General features: G+C 40.4%; 1 protein-coding gene across 1 annotated transcript in view; it reads right to left on the minus strand.

The window, feature by feature from the left end:
• Positions 1-14962, minus strand: part of TNKS (tankyrase) — a 278284-nt gene that overhangs the window by 56680 nt on the left and 206642 nt on the right. The window contains exon 12 of the mRNA XM_048846834.2: positions 6607-6778. Coding sequence (XP_048702791.2) covers positions 6607-6778 — 172 coding nt within the window. The remainder of the gene's footprint in view (positions 1-6606; positions 6779-14962) is intronic.

The raw sequence follows: 14962 nt of genomic DNA on the forward strand, positions 1-14962 counted from the left end.
GCACCATGGCAAATATACTATTAAAAACCTTTTTAACCTTTTATTAAAGATCTAGAAAAGAAGGAGAAACAGTTAAAACCTTTGAAATGTACAGTATTAAACAGGGCTCTCGTTTTAACATTTTTTGTTTTCTATATCTTTAGTTGGAGAGAGTTTTAGAAAGAAAAAACTCCTTGTTTGACAGTCTCTTAGATGGTATTAAAGATGGTAATAACTGTTCATTTTTAGAAAAAAGAGAAGATGTTAGTTGACATGGGCTCTAACTGTTTTTATTGCTGCTGCTGTTAAAGTTCTTTCATCCCAGGTGGTATCTGGGTTGTAAACTGGCTCCCTCTCTCTCCCCCTGGCCTGGTCTGGTCAGGACATTTCTGAAGATCAGGATAAGGAAGGCCTGGGGTCCCAAGAAATAGAGGAAGTGGCAGCCATGATAGTGAAGCTTGCTTCAGTAGCCTTTGTCTGTTCTTTCAAGTGTGCTTTTTAAAAACTCTTTTGTACTTTCCCCACAAAATTTCGTTCTTTTAAGGACCCAAAAAGTGAGGGGTAGCAAAACACATTTTTTTGAATTATACTGACTTAGATATTTTGTTTAGACTAACAGAGTTATTTTGCATTCCTTTTGTACTGTGCCCTTCAACATTTGCTATTTTTGGTTATCGTAACATTTTATGAATTGTTACATACTTTTTACAGTTAAGCTCACAATCTGGGTAAATTTGTAGGCTCAAGTGTCACAACATCACCAACTACCAAATTGAAAAACAAAATCTCTCTGCCTCTATTTACAGAGTTGGTTTAAGAAAAGTGAATGGGAATGGGGAGGCAATAAAAAAGATGCATTTTAAATATATCTTTCCTCCTTTTTAATGGATAGTTAACAATTACAGGCATTAGCTCCAAACCCAGCCATAAACTGTACCCCTCCCTCACCCATCTTGACCAGATGTTGCTTCCTCTTCTTCCAACTGAGAGCTGTACAGGACTGAGGCACCTGAGTGAGAAAGACAGTCAGTTGGGAAGAGAGGAAGAGGCTGGGTGGAAAGGAGTGGGAGCTCAGATGACCCTGGAAAGTTTATTGTCCTCTGGTCACTTTTGCCTGCTGAATTGGAAACTCTTCAGTATTTCAAGCTTTACAACAAAATATGAGTCGAAAGTGGCATCTGTGCCACAAACATTTCTGGCAACTATACTCTTTTCTCCTATCGTTTTACTGGAGACTATTTTTCAGAGTGGGAGGACACATTACTTAACCCCCCATTCAGTTTAAGGAGCTGAGGAATAATTATTTCTGTAATGTAGCCTAACTGGTGATTCTGAGACTATTTCCTACTTCAGGTCAAAAGGGACAGAGCACTTGGGGATGGGGTCTCTTATATGCCCTGAAACCACAGGCACACTGCCCCAGGGGCTACTATTTCTAGACGGTTCAGAGCTTGCAGTGCCAAGGAGTATGCCCACAAGAAAGCGGGTCTGCAGAGGTAATTCTTGAAGGACAAAAAGAAAGCTTTAAAAATGTGTATAAAACTTTAACTATCATTAAAAAAATTAACCCAACAGACCATACAAGCACCTTCTGCAAGTACACAAACAGAGTGATCTGGTGTCATTAAAACGTCCACAATTCTCACTTTGCTATTTCTAACCAGTTAGTGAAATCAACTGTTTGCAGAAGCGCACAACTAGTACAAATGGACATCTGAATTCCCAGCTAGCTGTGCATGTAAATTGATTTGCCAGTTCAATCTGAGGTTGTATTTCTCATTTGTATACCCTGTTTTCTCTTCCTGACACATCCTGTGATGACAGAGCAGGCAGAAGGTTGCAAAGCACACAGGCAGTAGATATCCCAGCGGCTGTTCTTGGACCCTGCCACAAAGGTAAATTAATCTGCCTCCCCTCTGTCTCTATGAAAGAGAGAGAGAGAGAGAGTGTGTGTGTGTGTGGCGGGGGGTAGAGGAGAAAGGAGAGAGAAATGGACAGCGCTAGCTACGGGGGAAGGTAAAAGGCAGAACCTAGGAACCCACTTGCAAAGGTGGGGAAATGCTCACTAAGAGCAAGGGCAGAGGAAACTCATGAAAACTTAACCCTCTAGGAATGGGATCAGCACCTCTGATATGTCCAGAAAGGCTAAGTCTTTCTTTTGAGCCTACCCAGGAAGCTAGCACCACTGGCAGCCGCCAGCATGGACATTAGTAAATGATGTGCCAAAAGCTGCTGGAAGGGGATGCAGTAGGCTCCCTGCTAGTATCAGCAGCCCTGGGCAGACCACGGCATGAACCGAATTCATTTTTAGAGGGTTCAGATTCTAGCCCTCTCCCTCCAGTCATGATCTTAGTAAGAGTCTATTACCCCATTTCCCTTCCTCTCCCCAACAGCTGCTGGAGTTCACCTGACCACAGCCTCCTCAAAGCTTTGAAGTAGGGAGGCTGCACTGGAGAGTATCTTACTGCTTTGATAGGGTCACAGAACACCACCTGGGACTTGGCTCTTCAGCTGTTGTTTCCTTATCTGCTCTCTGGCCTTCTGCCCTCTAACACCACAATATGGCCCAGGAACTGACTTCAAGCGGGAAATGAAGGTAGGATCACAAAAATCAGAAATACAATCTAATTAAATTTGGAAATGGAAATTAAAAACTCCACCAGATTGAGATTTGATTAAGGAAAGGCTTTGAATATTTGAGAAGCTGACTGAGCAAAGAAACAAAGGTACTTACGCTTTAAGAGAAGATAAACAAACAGCATTTTTTTTTTTTTACAGGCGTTTAGAAAACTTTCTAATCAGCCCATTTTATGACCCTTCATACATTAGAAATTTGCATTTCATGGTCATAATCAAAATCTCAATACCAGTTTGAGTAAAGACAGACCTCCCACCCATGAGGTCATCAGAAAGCTGTTTGAACGGTTGTGATCTCATAGCTGTGAAATATCCCTGCTTGTAAAACATGTGGGGGGGAAAAAATCAAGCATACTCCAAGATAATTTTAACCAATACTTCTCAGTAATGCAATAATGGAGCTAAATAAGAGTCTTTACATCAAGCTAAATTGAATATTTAAAAATATTTCTTCAAACGAATCCTATATAAAATAAATCTGCAGAGATATTTATAGGATTTTTATATATAAACAGGACTAAGACATCTGATTACCTGGAACACAGAACAAAACATGCTCAACAACCCTTTGTTGTTCTGAGGACAACACCAAAGCCCTTGCGTGTATCACGTCAGCCCCAATCTTTGCGTGGGGTTTGCGTGTGTATATGGAGGAGGGAGATAGGTGGGAGTTTTGCCCAAGTGCAAAAATACTGCCTCCTGTGCTGAAAACCAGCGTTGCATGATGTCCGAAAAAATGGCTACTCACTTCTTGTAACTGTTGCTCTTCGAGATGTGTTTTTCACGTCCATTCCAATCAGGTGTGTGCGCGCGCGTGTGTACGTTGGCTGGAAGATTTTTCCCCTAGCAGCATCCGTTGGGCCAGCCTGGACACTCCCTGGAGTCGTGCCTTCATGGCGCCTAATATTGAGCCCTGGGGACCCGCCACCCCCTCAGTTCCTTCTTGCTGGCTGCTCCGGTAGGAGGCTGGGTATTGGAATGGACGTGAACACCAGATCTTGAAGAACAATAATTACGGGAAGTGAGTAATTGCTTTTTCTTCTTCGAGTGCTTGTTCATGTCCATTCCAATCAGGTGACTCCCAAGCCAAATTTAGGAGCTGGGGTTGGAGCTATCCACGGATTGGAGTACTGCTCTTTCAAAGGCCGCATCGTCTCTGGCCTCCACACAGGTTTTGAAACCCGGGAACTGCGACATACCACGGTTCCGGGAACTGGAGTGGCGGGGGGGTTGGGGAGAACCCCCAACAAACTCTATACTAAGACACTAACAATGTTAATAACACTAACGAACTAATTATATACAACCAGATAAAGAACGAACTTGCTGAGCGAGAGTTCCAGCCACCGTCACTGGTGGTAAGAAGGAATGGAGGGGGTGGTGGGTCGCCCAGGCCAACCCGACGGATGCTGCATGCGCACACACCTGATTGGAATGGACATGAACAAGCACTCAAAGAAGAAATTAAAGTTTTCACAGAAAAGACAAATAAGTGCTTACTTTTCAAAATGCTTAATTTTAAAGCTTTGCCTTACCTCTTCTTGAAATTAAATTCCGATAATCTCTTTAACAGTAAGGGAAACATGATTAATCACCCTCTCCAAATTTATTCCCTAAATTTTTATTTCTCTTTCTCACTCTCTCTCTAATACACATATATAAAATCACACAGAGAGAGAGAATATACATATCTAATGTATACATAGGTACGTATCTCCTTTATGTACCCACACTTTACAAGCTTTGGTTTTTAAAATGGTACCCCCTTCATATTGAAGATTTTTTTTTTTTGCTAGAAAACAACAGGCCCATGGTATCATTTAAGTTTTCAATTTTCAAAGGAGACTAAGGGAAATAGGTGCCCAGTTCCTACTGGCTTTCACTGGCTCCTTTCAAATCCCGGCATACAAAAATCATTACCAAGTGTTGTTTAATTTGTACAAATAATAATAATAATAATAATAATAATAATAATAATAATGTAATATATACAGGCATGCAAAAAGGCACATGCACAAAAAGATGGAAGTGCTTAATGAACTACCTGAAAACAGTGATACTCTTCACATATGTTTGCTGTTCTATAATTCATATAAACTTTATGATTTTATAAATCACATCCAGTGAGTTGTTACTGGATAATCAAAGCATCTGAAGTGGGAGTCGATTGCTTTTACAACTATTGATATATTTTTCTGCTCATGCCTTATACCTCAAGACAGCAATAAGAAGAAATATTTAGTGTTTCTAAAGGCACTAGGAGTTTAAGCATCATTTAAATTACTCTGCTCCATATATTAAAACAAGTTTTTTCCTGTTGGATATTTTTTATCATACAAACCAAAAATAATCTGTTTGCAATTGAGAAAAAACAATCTAACCTTTGTGCCCCTTCAGGAATTCTTCTGAATGGTTATTTTAATATGTTGATCTGTGCTCTTTTAACACTTCTGAACTCTTTAAAACTAACTTCCAAAGATAAAAAAACACATCCTTTAGAATTATGTGCTGAATACCCCAAATGACTACAGATAAGATAAGCAGCGAGCATATTTATACAGTTAATGGGAACCATACTTTCATATCTGTAGAGAGGCTCTCTGGAGTGCTGGTTCATACTAGGTATGATGCCCCAGCATGTACTCTGGTAACAACAGACACTGCTAATGTCTGGAGAGATCATCTGTAAGACAGTTAAATGGGGGTGGAGCTGGAGAGCATATGACTCTCACATGCAAAATATACCTACCTACACTTACTCAAGTATTCTTATTTTGAGTCTTCCCACCACCAATATTAAAAGCTTTAGAAAAATCAAAAATGTTAGAAATGGGACTCAAATATCTTTATAGGTAGGGTCCAGTTTCTAGTAGGTATTACATCCCGAGCAGAGGGCAGCTGTAGCTAGCAATCCACAGGTCTGTACTTTGGGACAGAAGAAATAAATAAGAGTAAAATGAGAAATATGCTCTCTGCCATTCTTATTATCTTGTGTCAAGGTTCCTTTACTTTTGCCCTTGGTCTTTCTTGCTGCCACCACCAAGCGTCTAACAAATATATAACAGGGAAAGAGCCCGCTTGGAAACGTCTTTCCCTCCAAAATCCTCTGCAAACCCTACACCCCCTTTCCTGGGGAAGGCTTGATAAAAAATCCTCACCAATTTGCATAGGTGAACACAGACCCAAACCCTTGGATCTTAAGAACAATGAAAGAGCAATCAGGTTCTTAAAAGAAGAATTTTAATGAAAGAAAAAGTGAAAGAATCACCTCTGTAAAATCAGGATGGTAAATACCTTACAGGGTAATCAGATTCAAAACAGAGAATCCCTCTAGGCAAAACCTTAAGTTACAAAAAGACACAAAAACAGGAATATCCATTCCATTCAGCACAGCTTATTTTCTCAGCCATTTAAACAAAACAGAATCTAATGCATATCTAACTAGCTTACTTACTAAGTTCTAAGACTCCATTCCTTTTCTGTTCCTGGCAAAAAACAACACACAGACAGAGAGAAACTTTGTTTCTCCCCCCCTCCAGCTTTGAAAGTATCTTGTCTCCTTATTGGTCATTTTGGTCAGGTGCCAGTGAGGTTATCCTACCTTCTTAACCCTTTACAGGTGAAAGGGTTTTTCCTCTGGCCAGGAAGGCTTTTAAAGGTGTTTTCCCTTACCTTTACATTTATGACACCTTGGGTTATTCAGGTCATTCAACAAATATTGATTTTTTGCAATGTAGCAGGTTACATTTAAATGTCTACTGGGCAGTGTTTTATTACATAAAATAACTGGAGAACTAGAGCAGATCCTTATAAAAGGTATCAAACACAAAGTAAACTGCAGACATTTGTGCGTGTGGTGCGGTAGCAGAGGGAAGACAAAACTTTATATAACACCAAAAGAATCAGTCTCAGAGAAATCACGTTTAAGTTATTACAACTGAGGGGGGAAAAAAGGGAGAAGGTTAAAATATGAAGTCTATTTCTACCCACCACTTAGAATTTGCTGCACTGCTTCATTTCCCATCTGTGCTGCTGTGAAACCTTGTAAGGAGATGATGGAGGGATCAGAGCCGTAATTCAGCAGGAGGCGACAGGTTTGCAAGTGACCTGCCAAAGCAGCCCTATGCAAAGCTGTTTGACCAAGTGTGTCCAGTGCATTCATCTGAAAAATCATTCAGCAATATAAAATTAAGTATCTTTATAATTGCAAGCCTCCACCCCGTCCCAAAACCTTAATATGAAAGAAGAGTAACAAGTAAAATTTCAGCACATGCTAATTTACTTATAAACCCTGCTGCCTTGCCACATTATTAAGACAGAATAACGAAGGATCAATTAAAATATTCCTAATTAAAAAGTAATTAATTATTTCAGATTACATTTCTTAACTCCTTATATAATGCAGTTATTAATTTATGTTGCTCATAAAATGAAACAGGATTACCAGAAAAATCTGTACTTTAAAACTTTATTAAATATTTTGACAAAGTTCACTTGGATAAATTAAATCTTTTTGAAAAAAAGTCACCCTTTAACAAAAGTAACTGAATAAGCAAAACTCTAATACACAGTGGATGATTGGTTAATATATTTACATCTAACCTAAGAATTTCATGCAGGTTCAAGCTGCAAGAAAATTACCATCTGCCATCCTCAGAGGAGAAATAACTCAACATAATCTAATAATAATAATTCAAAAACCCATCTAAAGAGGTCAGATGGAGGAGAATTCTTCAGGGAGAAAAATGCAAGCCTGAAACCTAAATTCAGTTATCACGAATTCAGTCCATCTTGCTACTTGTTAATTCTTTTAATGAAACAGAAATCTAGAGCTTATAAGCAGGCAACAAGGAATTAGGTAATGCAGGAGCTCAGCACAGAACGATGAATAGGCATCTTCAAGTGACCTAATAAAAAGTCTCATCTAATGGAAACCTACCTGTATGACAAGATCTAAAATAATAATCTAATCTAAACATCTGGAGTTTATGCAGAACATTCACAGAGAAAGTAAGAGAATAATAGCCAAGATGCACTTTAAAAAGATTTTAAGTAGAACCTTTGTAGCTAATGGCTGTTCATGGCAAATGTAAATGCAGATATCCAACAGCTTTGGGGTTTTTTTGGTCAATTTAGGAAACACAAACTGTTCTATATTCTTTGGACATTGTCACAGATAACTTGCCATCACCCTCCAACTGTAAGGTTTCCATGCTGTGAGCTGCATGCATCACAGATGTACTTACTATACAGAAGTCCCATCTGACTTTACCAAAATTCTTACCTTGGTAGAATAGAACAAAGTTTTTGCCTCAATTCCTGACTAAAAGCGTGCAGCGGAGGGCAATGAAAATGATGAGGGGGCTGGGGCACATGACTTATGAGGAGAGGCTGAGGGAAATGGGCTTATTTAGTCTGCAGAAGAGTGTGGGGGTAGGGGGGGATTTGATAGCAGCCTTCAACTACCTGAAGGGGGGTTCCAAAGAGCATGGAGCTCGGCTGTTCTCAGTGGTGGCAGATGACAGAACAAGGAGCAATGATCTCAAGTTGCAGTGGGGGAGGTCCAGGTTGGATATTAGGAAACACTATTTCACTGTGTTCCCTAGGGAGGTGTGTGGAATCTCCATCCTTCAAGGGTTTTAAGGCCCAGTTTGACAAAGCCCTGGCTGGGATGATTTAGTGGGGGGCTGGTCCAGCTTTGAGCAGGGGGTTGGACTAGATGACCTCCTGAGGTCTCTTCCAACCCTAATCTTCTATGATTCAATGAGCTACAGAAAGTGAATAGGGAGTTTGCACAACATCCACCTGCAAACAGGTTTGACTCACACCAGTGCTATTAAGTCCCTCCCTTTCATGCTCACTTACCAAAAAGACTTTTATAAAAGACTAGACAAACCATAAACACAAACCAGGCACTGAAGAATTAAAATCCAGTTTTATTCAACCGAAGTTTTATTTCTGACTTGGAACCCAAGATTACCATAACCACTGACAACAGGTACAACTCCTTTAAGGAGTTTATGGCTGCCCAGGGTTATAGATGGCAAGATTAGCATAAAATTAAACTATGTAGGCAATAATACTGCATTTTGACCAAGGGGATGAACTAGAGCAGAGGCCCTCCCTTTCTCTAATTTCAATACTTTGTGACTGACAGCACAGAATAACAGGATCATAGCAGCTAGATTGTATCCCTCAGCCTCAACACTGCACATGAAAATGATGCACACATGAAAGGGACAATGGCAAAGTCATCAGAACTACCACTGGAGTAACAGAAATGGAATGAAATTTAACAGTACCAAGTGTAAGGTCATGCACTTAAGGACTAGTAAGAATTTCTGCTATAAGCGAATGGCTCATCAGTTGGAAGCTACAGAGGAGGAGCAAGACCTGGGTATATTAGGAAAACTATGAGTCACCAATGGGATGCAGCTGCAAAAAAAGGCAAATGCAATCAAAGGATTTACCAGGTGAGGTTTTTCCAGTAGAAACAGGGAAGTATTAGTACCATTGTAGAAAACACTGGTGAAGACCTCAGATGGAATGCTGTGTACAGTGTTGGTCAGCCATGTTCAAGAAAGATTAATTCTAACTGGAACAAGTGCAGACAAAGGCTACTAGGATAGGGGAATAGAAAGCTTATCTTACAAGAGGAGACACGGTAGCTTGTGTGTCTCGGGATTGGATAAGACCTTGTCTTGTTCCGCCTAGCAAAACAAAAGCTGAGAGTATGATTGCTCTCTGTATACACATCAGTGGGGTAAACACCAGGGAGAGAGAAGTGATGTTTCTGCAAAGGGACAATGTTGGCATAAGAACAAATTGGTATAAACTGACCATTAATTAATTTAGACTGAAAAATTACAGCAGATTTCTATCTATCAGATGCATGAGTTTCTGGAATAGACTTCCAATACGACTAGTGGGGGCAAGAAACCTAGCTGGTTTTAGGATGGAGACTGATCAAGTTTATGAATGAAATTATGTGACCAGGTTGACTGTGACGGAAGACTATTAACAGAATCACAGATTCCAGGGCCAGAAGAGAACACTGTGATCATCCAGTCTGACCTCCTGTATAAGGCAGACCAGAGAACTTCCCCCAAATAATTCCTAGACCATATCTTTTAGAAAATCATCCAATCTTGACTTAAAAATTGCCACTGGTGGAGAATCCACTAAATCCTTTGTAAATTGTTCCAATGGTTAATTACTCTGTTAAAAATATATGATTTATTTGCAGTCTGTATTTACCTAGCTTCAACTTCCAGCTACTGAATCATGTTCAGCCTTTCTGTGCTAGACTGAAGAGCCCATTATTAAATATTTGTTCCCAATGTAGGTACTTATAGACTGTAATCAAGTCACCTCTTAACCTTCTCTTTGTTAAGCTAAATAGATTGAGCTCCTTGATTCTAACACTATAAGTTATGTTGTCTAATCCTTTAATCGTTCAGGTGGCTCTTCTCTGAACACTCTCCAATTTATCAACATCCTTCTTGAATCGTGGGCACCAGAACTGGACACAGGATTCCAGCAGTGGCTGCATCAGTGTTAAATATGCAGGTATAATAGCCTCTCTACTCCAACTCGAGATTCCTGTTTATGCATCCTAAAATCGCATGAGCTCCCAGTGTGACGCTGTGGCCAAAAGGGCTAATGTTCATCTGATTAGCCGCCATGCCCTCCAAATATTTTCCAGAGTCCCTGCTTCCCAGGATAGAGTCCCCCATCTTGTAAGTATAGCCTGCATTCTGTGTTTCTTGATGTATTAAAACATATGTTGTTTGCATGTGCCCAAATGATCCAGATTGTTCTCAGTCTGTACTCCTGTACTCCTCATTATTTACCACTCCCCCAATTAGTGTCATCTATAAACTTTATCAATGATGATTTTGTTTTCTTACAGATCATTAATAAAAATAGCACCAGGCCAAAAACTGATCTCTGTGAGACCCTGTTGGAAACACAACCACTCAATGATTCCTTTGTTCACAATTGCATTTTGAGACCTATCTGTTAACCAATTTTTAAGCCATTTAATATGCGCCATGCTGTCACAGAGGAGGTCCCTTCCAGTACTATATTCCTAACTGTTTTATGTTATATGGCATGCAGATCTTACCTTAGTTCTCAAATAACTAATTTTCCTCACAACCAATCCTTGCAGCAGACAAACATAAGCAATCTGAACAAGTACATGCTCACTTCCTGGACAGAAAGGGGTTGGGGATGATTAGAGAGCAGGTAAGCAGGATGTGAACTAGTTATTATTCTGGGTCCCTACAGCACTATTAGCAGAAGGTACACTTGCTTTCCGTCTTTAAAGGGGCCACTTAAGTTGGGAGTGTGATCTCCTTAAAGCCAATCTGCCTTCAAAGCTATACAGCACTCTCATCCCAAACAATCCCAGGGACAGAACTTTACTTCGGGAACCGTTTTGTACTGTAAACCAAGATACAATCTTTAAGGCTGGAGACTGTGTACTTGTTTGTTCACAACTGAAAGACTTATTTCAAGAAAAGGTTCTACAAGTATCAGATATAAAATACAAGTCTTTAATTCCAGAAAAATATATTGAGACTTACAGTAAGTCCAACCTGATAAGGTAATTCTTTGGGTTACTTGACAATTTCAGGTCTAAAAGAGTGTCCTTTCAAATTCCAACTCTAAGTGAGAAAATATACAGTATCCAAACTACCATTATATATGTGCTAATGGGCCCGCATGATCATTAGAGCTGAACTAGTCAAATAAATGAGATGGTCATCCATGTGGATTCTCCTCCTGAGCACTTTCAAATCAGACAGCTACAGCTCCGAACTGCTTTCCAGACAGTCCTTTGTAAGCGATTCTCTCAACCTACCACACAACAGATTTGACAGCTTTTATGCTATAGAAATCATCCTGGATCCAATCTCCTCACATTTTAGCATGTAAACAGTCACACCTCTGTTCTAACCATGACATTTTAAAACCGTATTTACCTGCCAAAGAAAAGTGTTTTGAGTAAGCATTAAAAACCTACGTTCCTATCAATTGTTTTCCATTGCAGGGATCTCTCTTGCTCCCTTGTTAGTCTCTAAGGAGTCACAAGTACTCCTGTTCTTTTTGCGGATACAGACTAACACGGCTGCTACTCTGAAACCTCTTGCTCTCTGTTATTTCCCTCTGTTCTTTTCATTTCAGTGCCTCCATCATGAGACCATCTGGTAGAGAAAATCAAAATGGATGTGTACTAGCCGGCACTGAAGACATTATTTTCATCATCGCGCTGCTGCTGTCTCACACAGAATAGATTCCAGAGCTTCAGCAATATTTCTTCATACTGCCAGTCAGCTGTGGCAGCTCAACAGTTGGGATCTGCTCAGGGAACATTTTGACAGTGTATCATCAGAATATCAGCTGTCAGTGTCAAATGCTGAAAGTTTGTAAAATCCTCCTAACTCCTCGGGAGAACAGCAGCACAAAGAGCAACAAACTTTTGACTGACCCCGTTGTATCTCAGTAGAAATATCCTCTTATTCTAAAATAGTCTCTTGACAGGATTTATAAAATATTTAACCATCTCAGTTTTTCTCCTACAATTCCTATGTGATGTTTTACACTCATGCATAGTATCTGAGTATCAACACTGTCCCACTGACTCCTTAGAAGTGGGCCATTTCCAGCAGTTAACAAGAATGTCTGACGAACAGTGTGGGGGGGAATAAACATGGAGAAATAGTTTTACTTTGTGTAATGACCCCTCCACTCCCAGTCTCTATTCAAGCCTAAATTAATTGTATCCAGTTTGCAAATTAATTCCAATTCAGCAGTCTCTCCTTGGAGTCTGTTTTTGAAGTTTTTTGGTTGAAGTATTGCCACTTTTAGGTCTGTAATCGAGTGACCAGAGAGATGGAAGTCTTCTCCAACTGGTTTTTGAATGTTATAGTTCTTGACATCTGATTTGTGTCCATTTATTCTTTTACGTAGAGACTGTCCAGTTTGACCAATGTACATGGCAGAGGGGCATTGCTGGCACATGATGGCATATATCACATTGGTAGATGTGCAGGTGAACGAGCCTCTGATAGTGTGGCTGATGTGATTAGGCCCTAGGATGGTGTCCCCTGAATAGATATGTGGACACAGTTGGCAACGGGCTTTGTTGCAAGGATAGGTTCCTGGGTGAGTGGTTCTGTGGTGTGGTTGCTGGTGAGTATTTGCTTCAGGTTGGGGGTCTGTCTGTAAGCAAGGACTGGCCTGTCTCCCAAGATCTGAGAGAGTGATGGGTCATCCTTCAGGATAGGTTGTAGATCCTTGATTATGCGTTGGAGAGGTTTTAGTTGGGGGCTGAAGGTGATGGCTAGTGGTGTTCTGTTATTTTCTTTGTTGGGCCTGTCCTGTAGTAGGTGACTTCTGGGTACTCTTCTGGCTCTGTCAATCTATTTCTTCACTTCAGCAGGTGGGTATTGTAGTTGTAAGAATGCTTGATGGAGATCTTGTAGGTGTTTGTCTCTGTCTGAGGGGTTGGAGCAAAGGCGGTTGTATCGTAGAGCTTGGCTGTAGGCAATGGATCATGTGGTGTGGTCTGGATGAAAGCTGGAGGCATGTAGGTAGGAATAGCGGTCAGTAGGTTTGTGGTGGTGGTGTTTATGTGACCATCGCTTATTAGCACCGTAGTGTCCAGGAAGTGGATCTCTTGTGTGGACTGGTCTTTAGAGAGAAGCTTTTTCTGCTAGGATAGCTCAGCTTACAGGCATATCACTGCAGAAATGTTTTCAATTAAATGAAGCTGCTGTAATATCAGCCAGTGGGCAATCATGTAAAAATATACTATTCTCTCTATTAAAAGTGTTTGTTACAGGGCTATTACACCTGTATTCCCCTTACGTGGTCCACGGAGGGCACCCATTCTCAGCTCCCGCCTCCTCAGCCATCACCTCTCTAGGGTGGAGACCAGCCCCTCTCTCTCTCGACCAAGGGTTTTCCAGGCTGCATGATTCCCTGCTCACACTGATATTCCCAGCATGCCAAACTATCTAAAAGCCAGCATCTGTACTTTGCTTTCTCTCCAGAGGCTATGTCCAGTGTATTGCCCGCAATTACAAGTTACACACAGCACTTTCTAAGCACGCACATTTATTCTTTGATGTAACCACTACAGAGAAATCATATTAAAAAAAAAAGAACCCACATGCACGCTAAAAAGCTTACCAGAGATCACCCCAACTCCAACATCAGGCTCTGGTAGGTGTGAGTCATTCAAAAGCCATAACTGTGTTTTCCCTGTGATTTACAGCTCATAAATCTAAGATTCATAACCAGAGGAAACATGAATAGCTCAATCTTTCCTTTATACAGCTTGGGCCTTTGAGCCCGGCCTCATGTAACGGGTTATCAGCAGACAATGGCCCACACCTCAGGACATAGCTTCAAAAAGTTTGGCATTTGCTAATTTGCATTCACCTCCCCCGAGAGATTCTCCAGGAAAATCCCTTAACACTTTTTGTTCCAAAAGTCCATCCTTGTTTGGCACATTGTTGAACAGTCCTTTGAACCCTCAGGTCTCACATGTGTGACATCTTCCCCCTTAAGAGGCGGTATACAATCCTGGCCCATAAGACATAAACCATTAATTTAATACAATGGACTCCAAAGATACTTAGACTTAATTCAGTAAGGTCTCCCAAAGATATTGTAGGAAATTGCCATACCCATCACAGGGCTCATTTGAACTTCCTGGCAGAAGAAGTCCATGTGACTGAACAGTGTCAATTTACAACCTGTCACCAAGCACGAATAAAGTCTAGCCTTGGATCATTTACCCCCATGGTGACTTGCATACTTTGTGCTTTAAGGGGAAGTAGACAGTTTGGACGGCTGCTCCAGTGGCACCTTTCAGCACAAAGCAGTTCCAACAAACTGCGGCTGTGCATGGTATAATTAATCATATCTGGCATACTTAGCAGCTTATTGTAAGAATATTATGGCAGGAGTGTTTGACTTTTTCCTGCTCTGAGTTTAGATCTGTTGTGTTTCTCAATCCCACAAGGAATGAAGTAGACAAAGATCAACTGGTTATGTAATTCTTGCCAAAATATTTATGGCAAACTCTTCATATATTTTAGCTGATGCTGGACAATATTAGTGGTATTGAGGCTTTTACGACTATTATTTGAAAATAAATAAAGGGTACCTCCATAGATCAACCAGACACGAGGTCTTACTATAAATACAGCCTTCACCTTGCCATTTGTCATTTGATCCTGAGCAGTCAACAACATCAACAATTTTGTAGTTTACCTTGAGTTAAGAATAAAGAGAATTAAATCCCTGCCACCAAAAAGGAAATACAAAT

The sequence above is a fragment of the Caretta caretta genome, chromosome 4 (assembly GCF_965140235.1).
Source record: "Caretta caretta isolate rCarCar2 chromosome 4, rCarCar1.hap1, whole genome shotgun sequence".
NCBI classification, from domain to species: Eukaryota; Metazoa; Chordata; order Testudines; family Cheloniidae; genus Caretta; species Caretta caretta.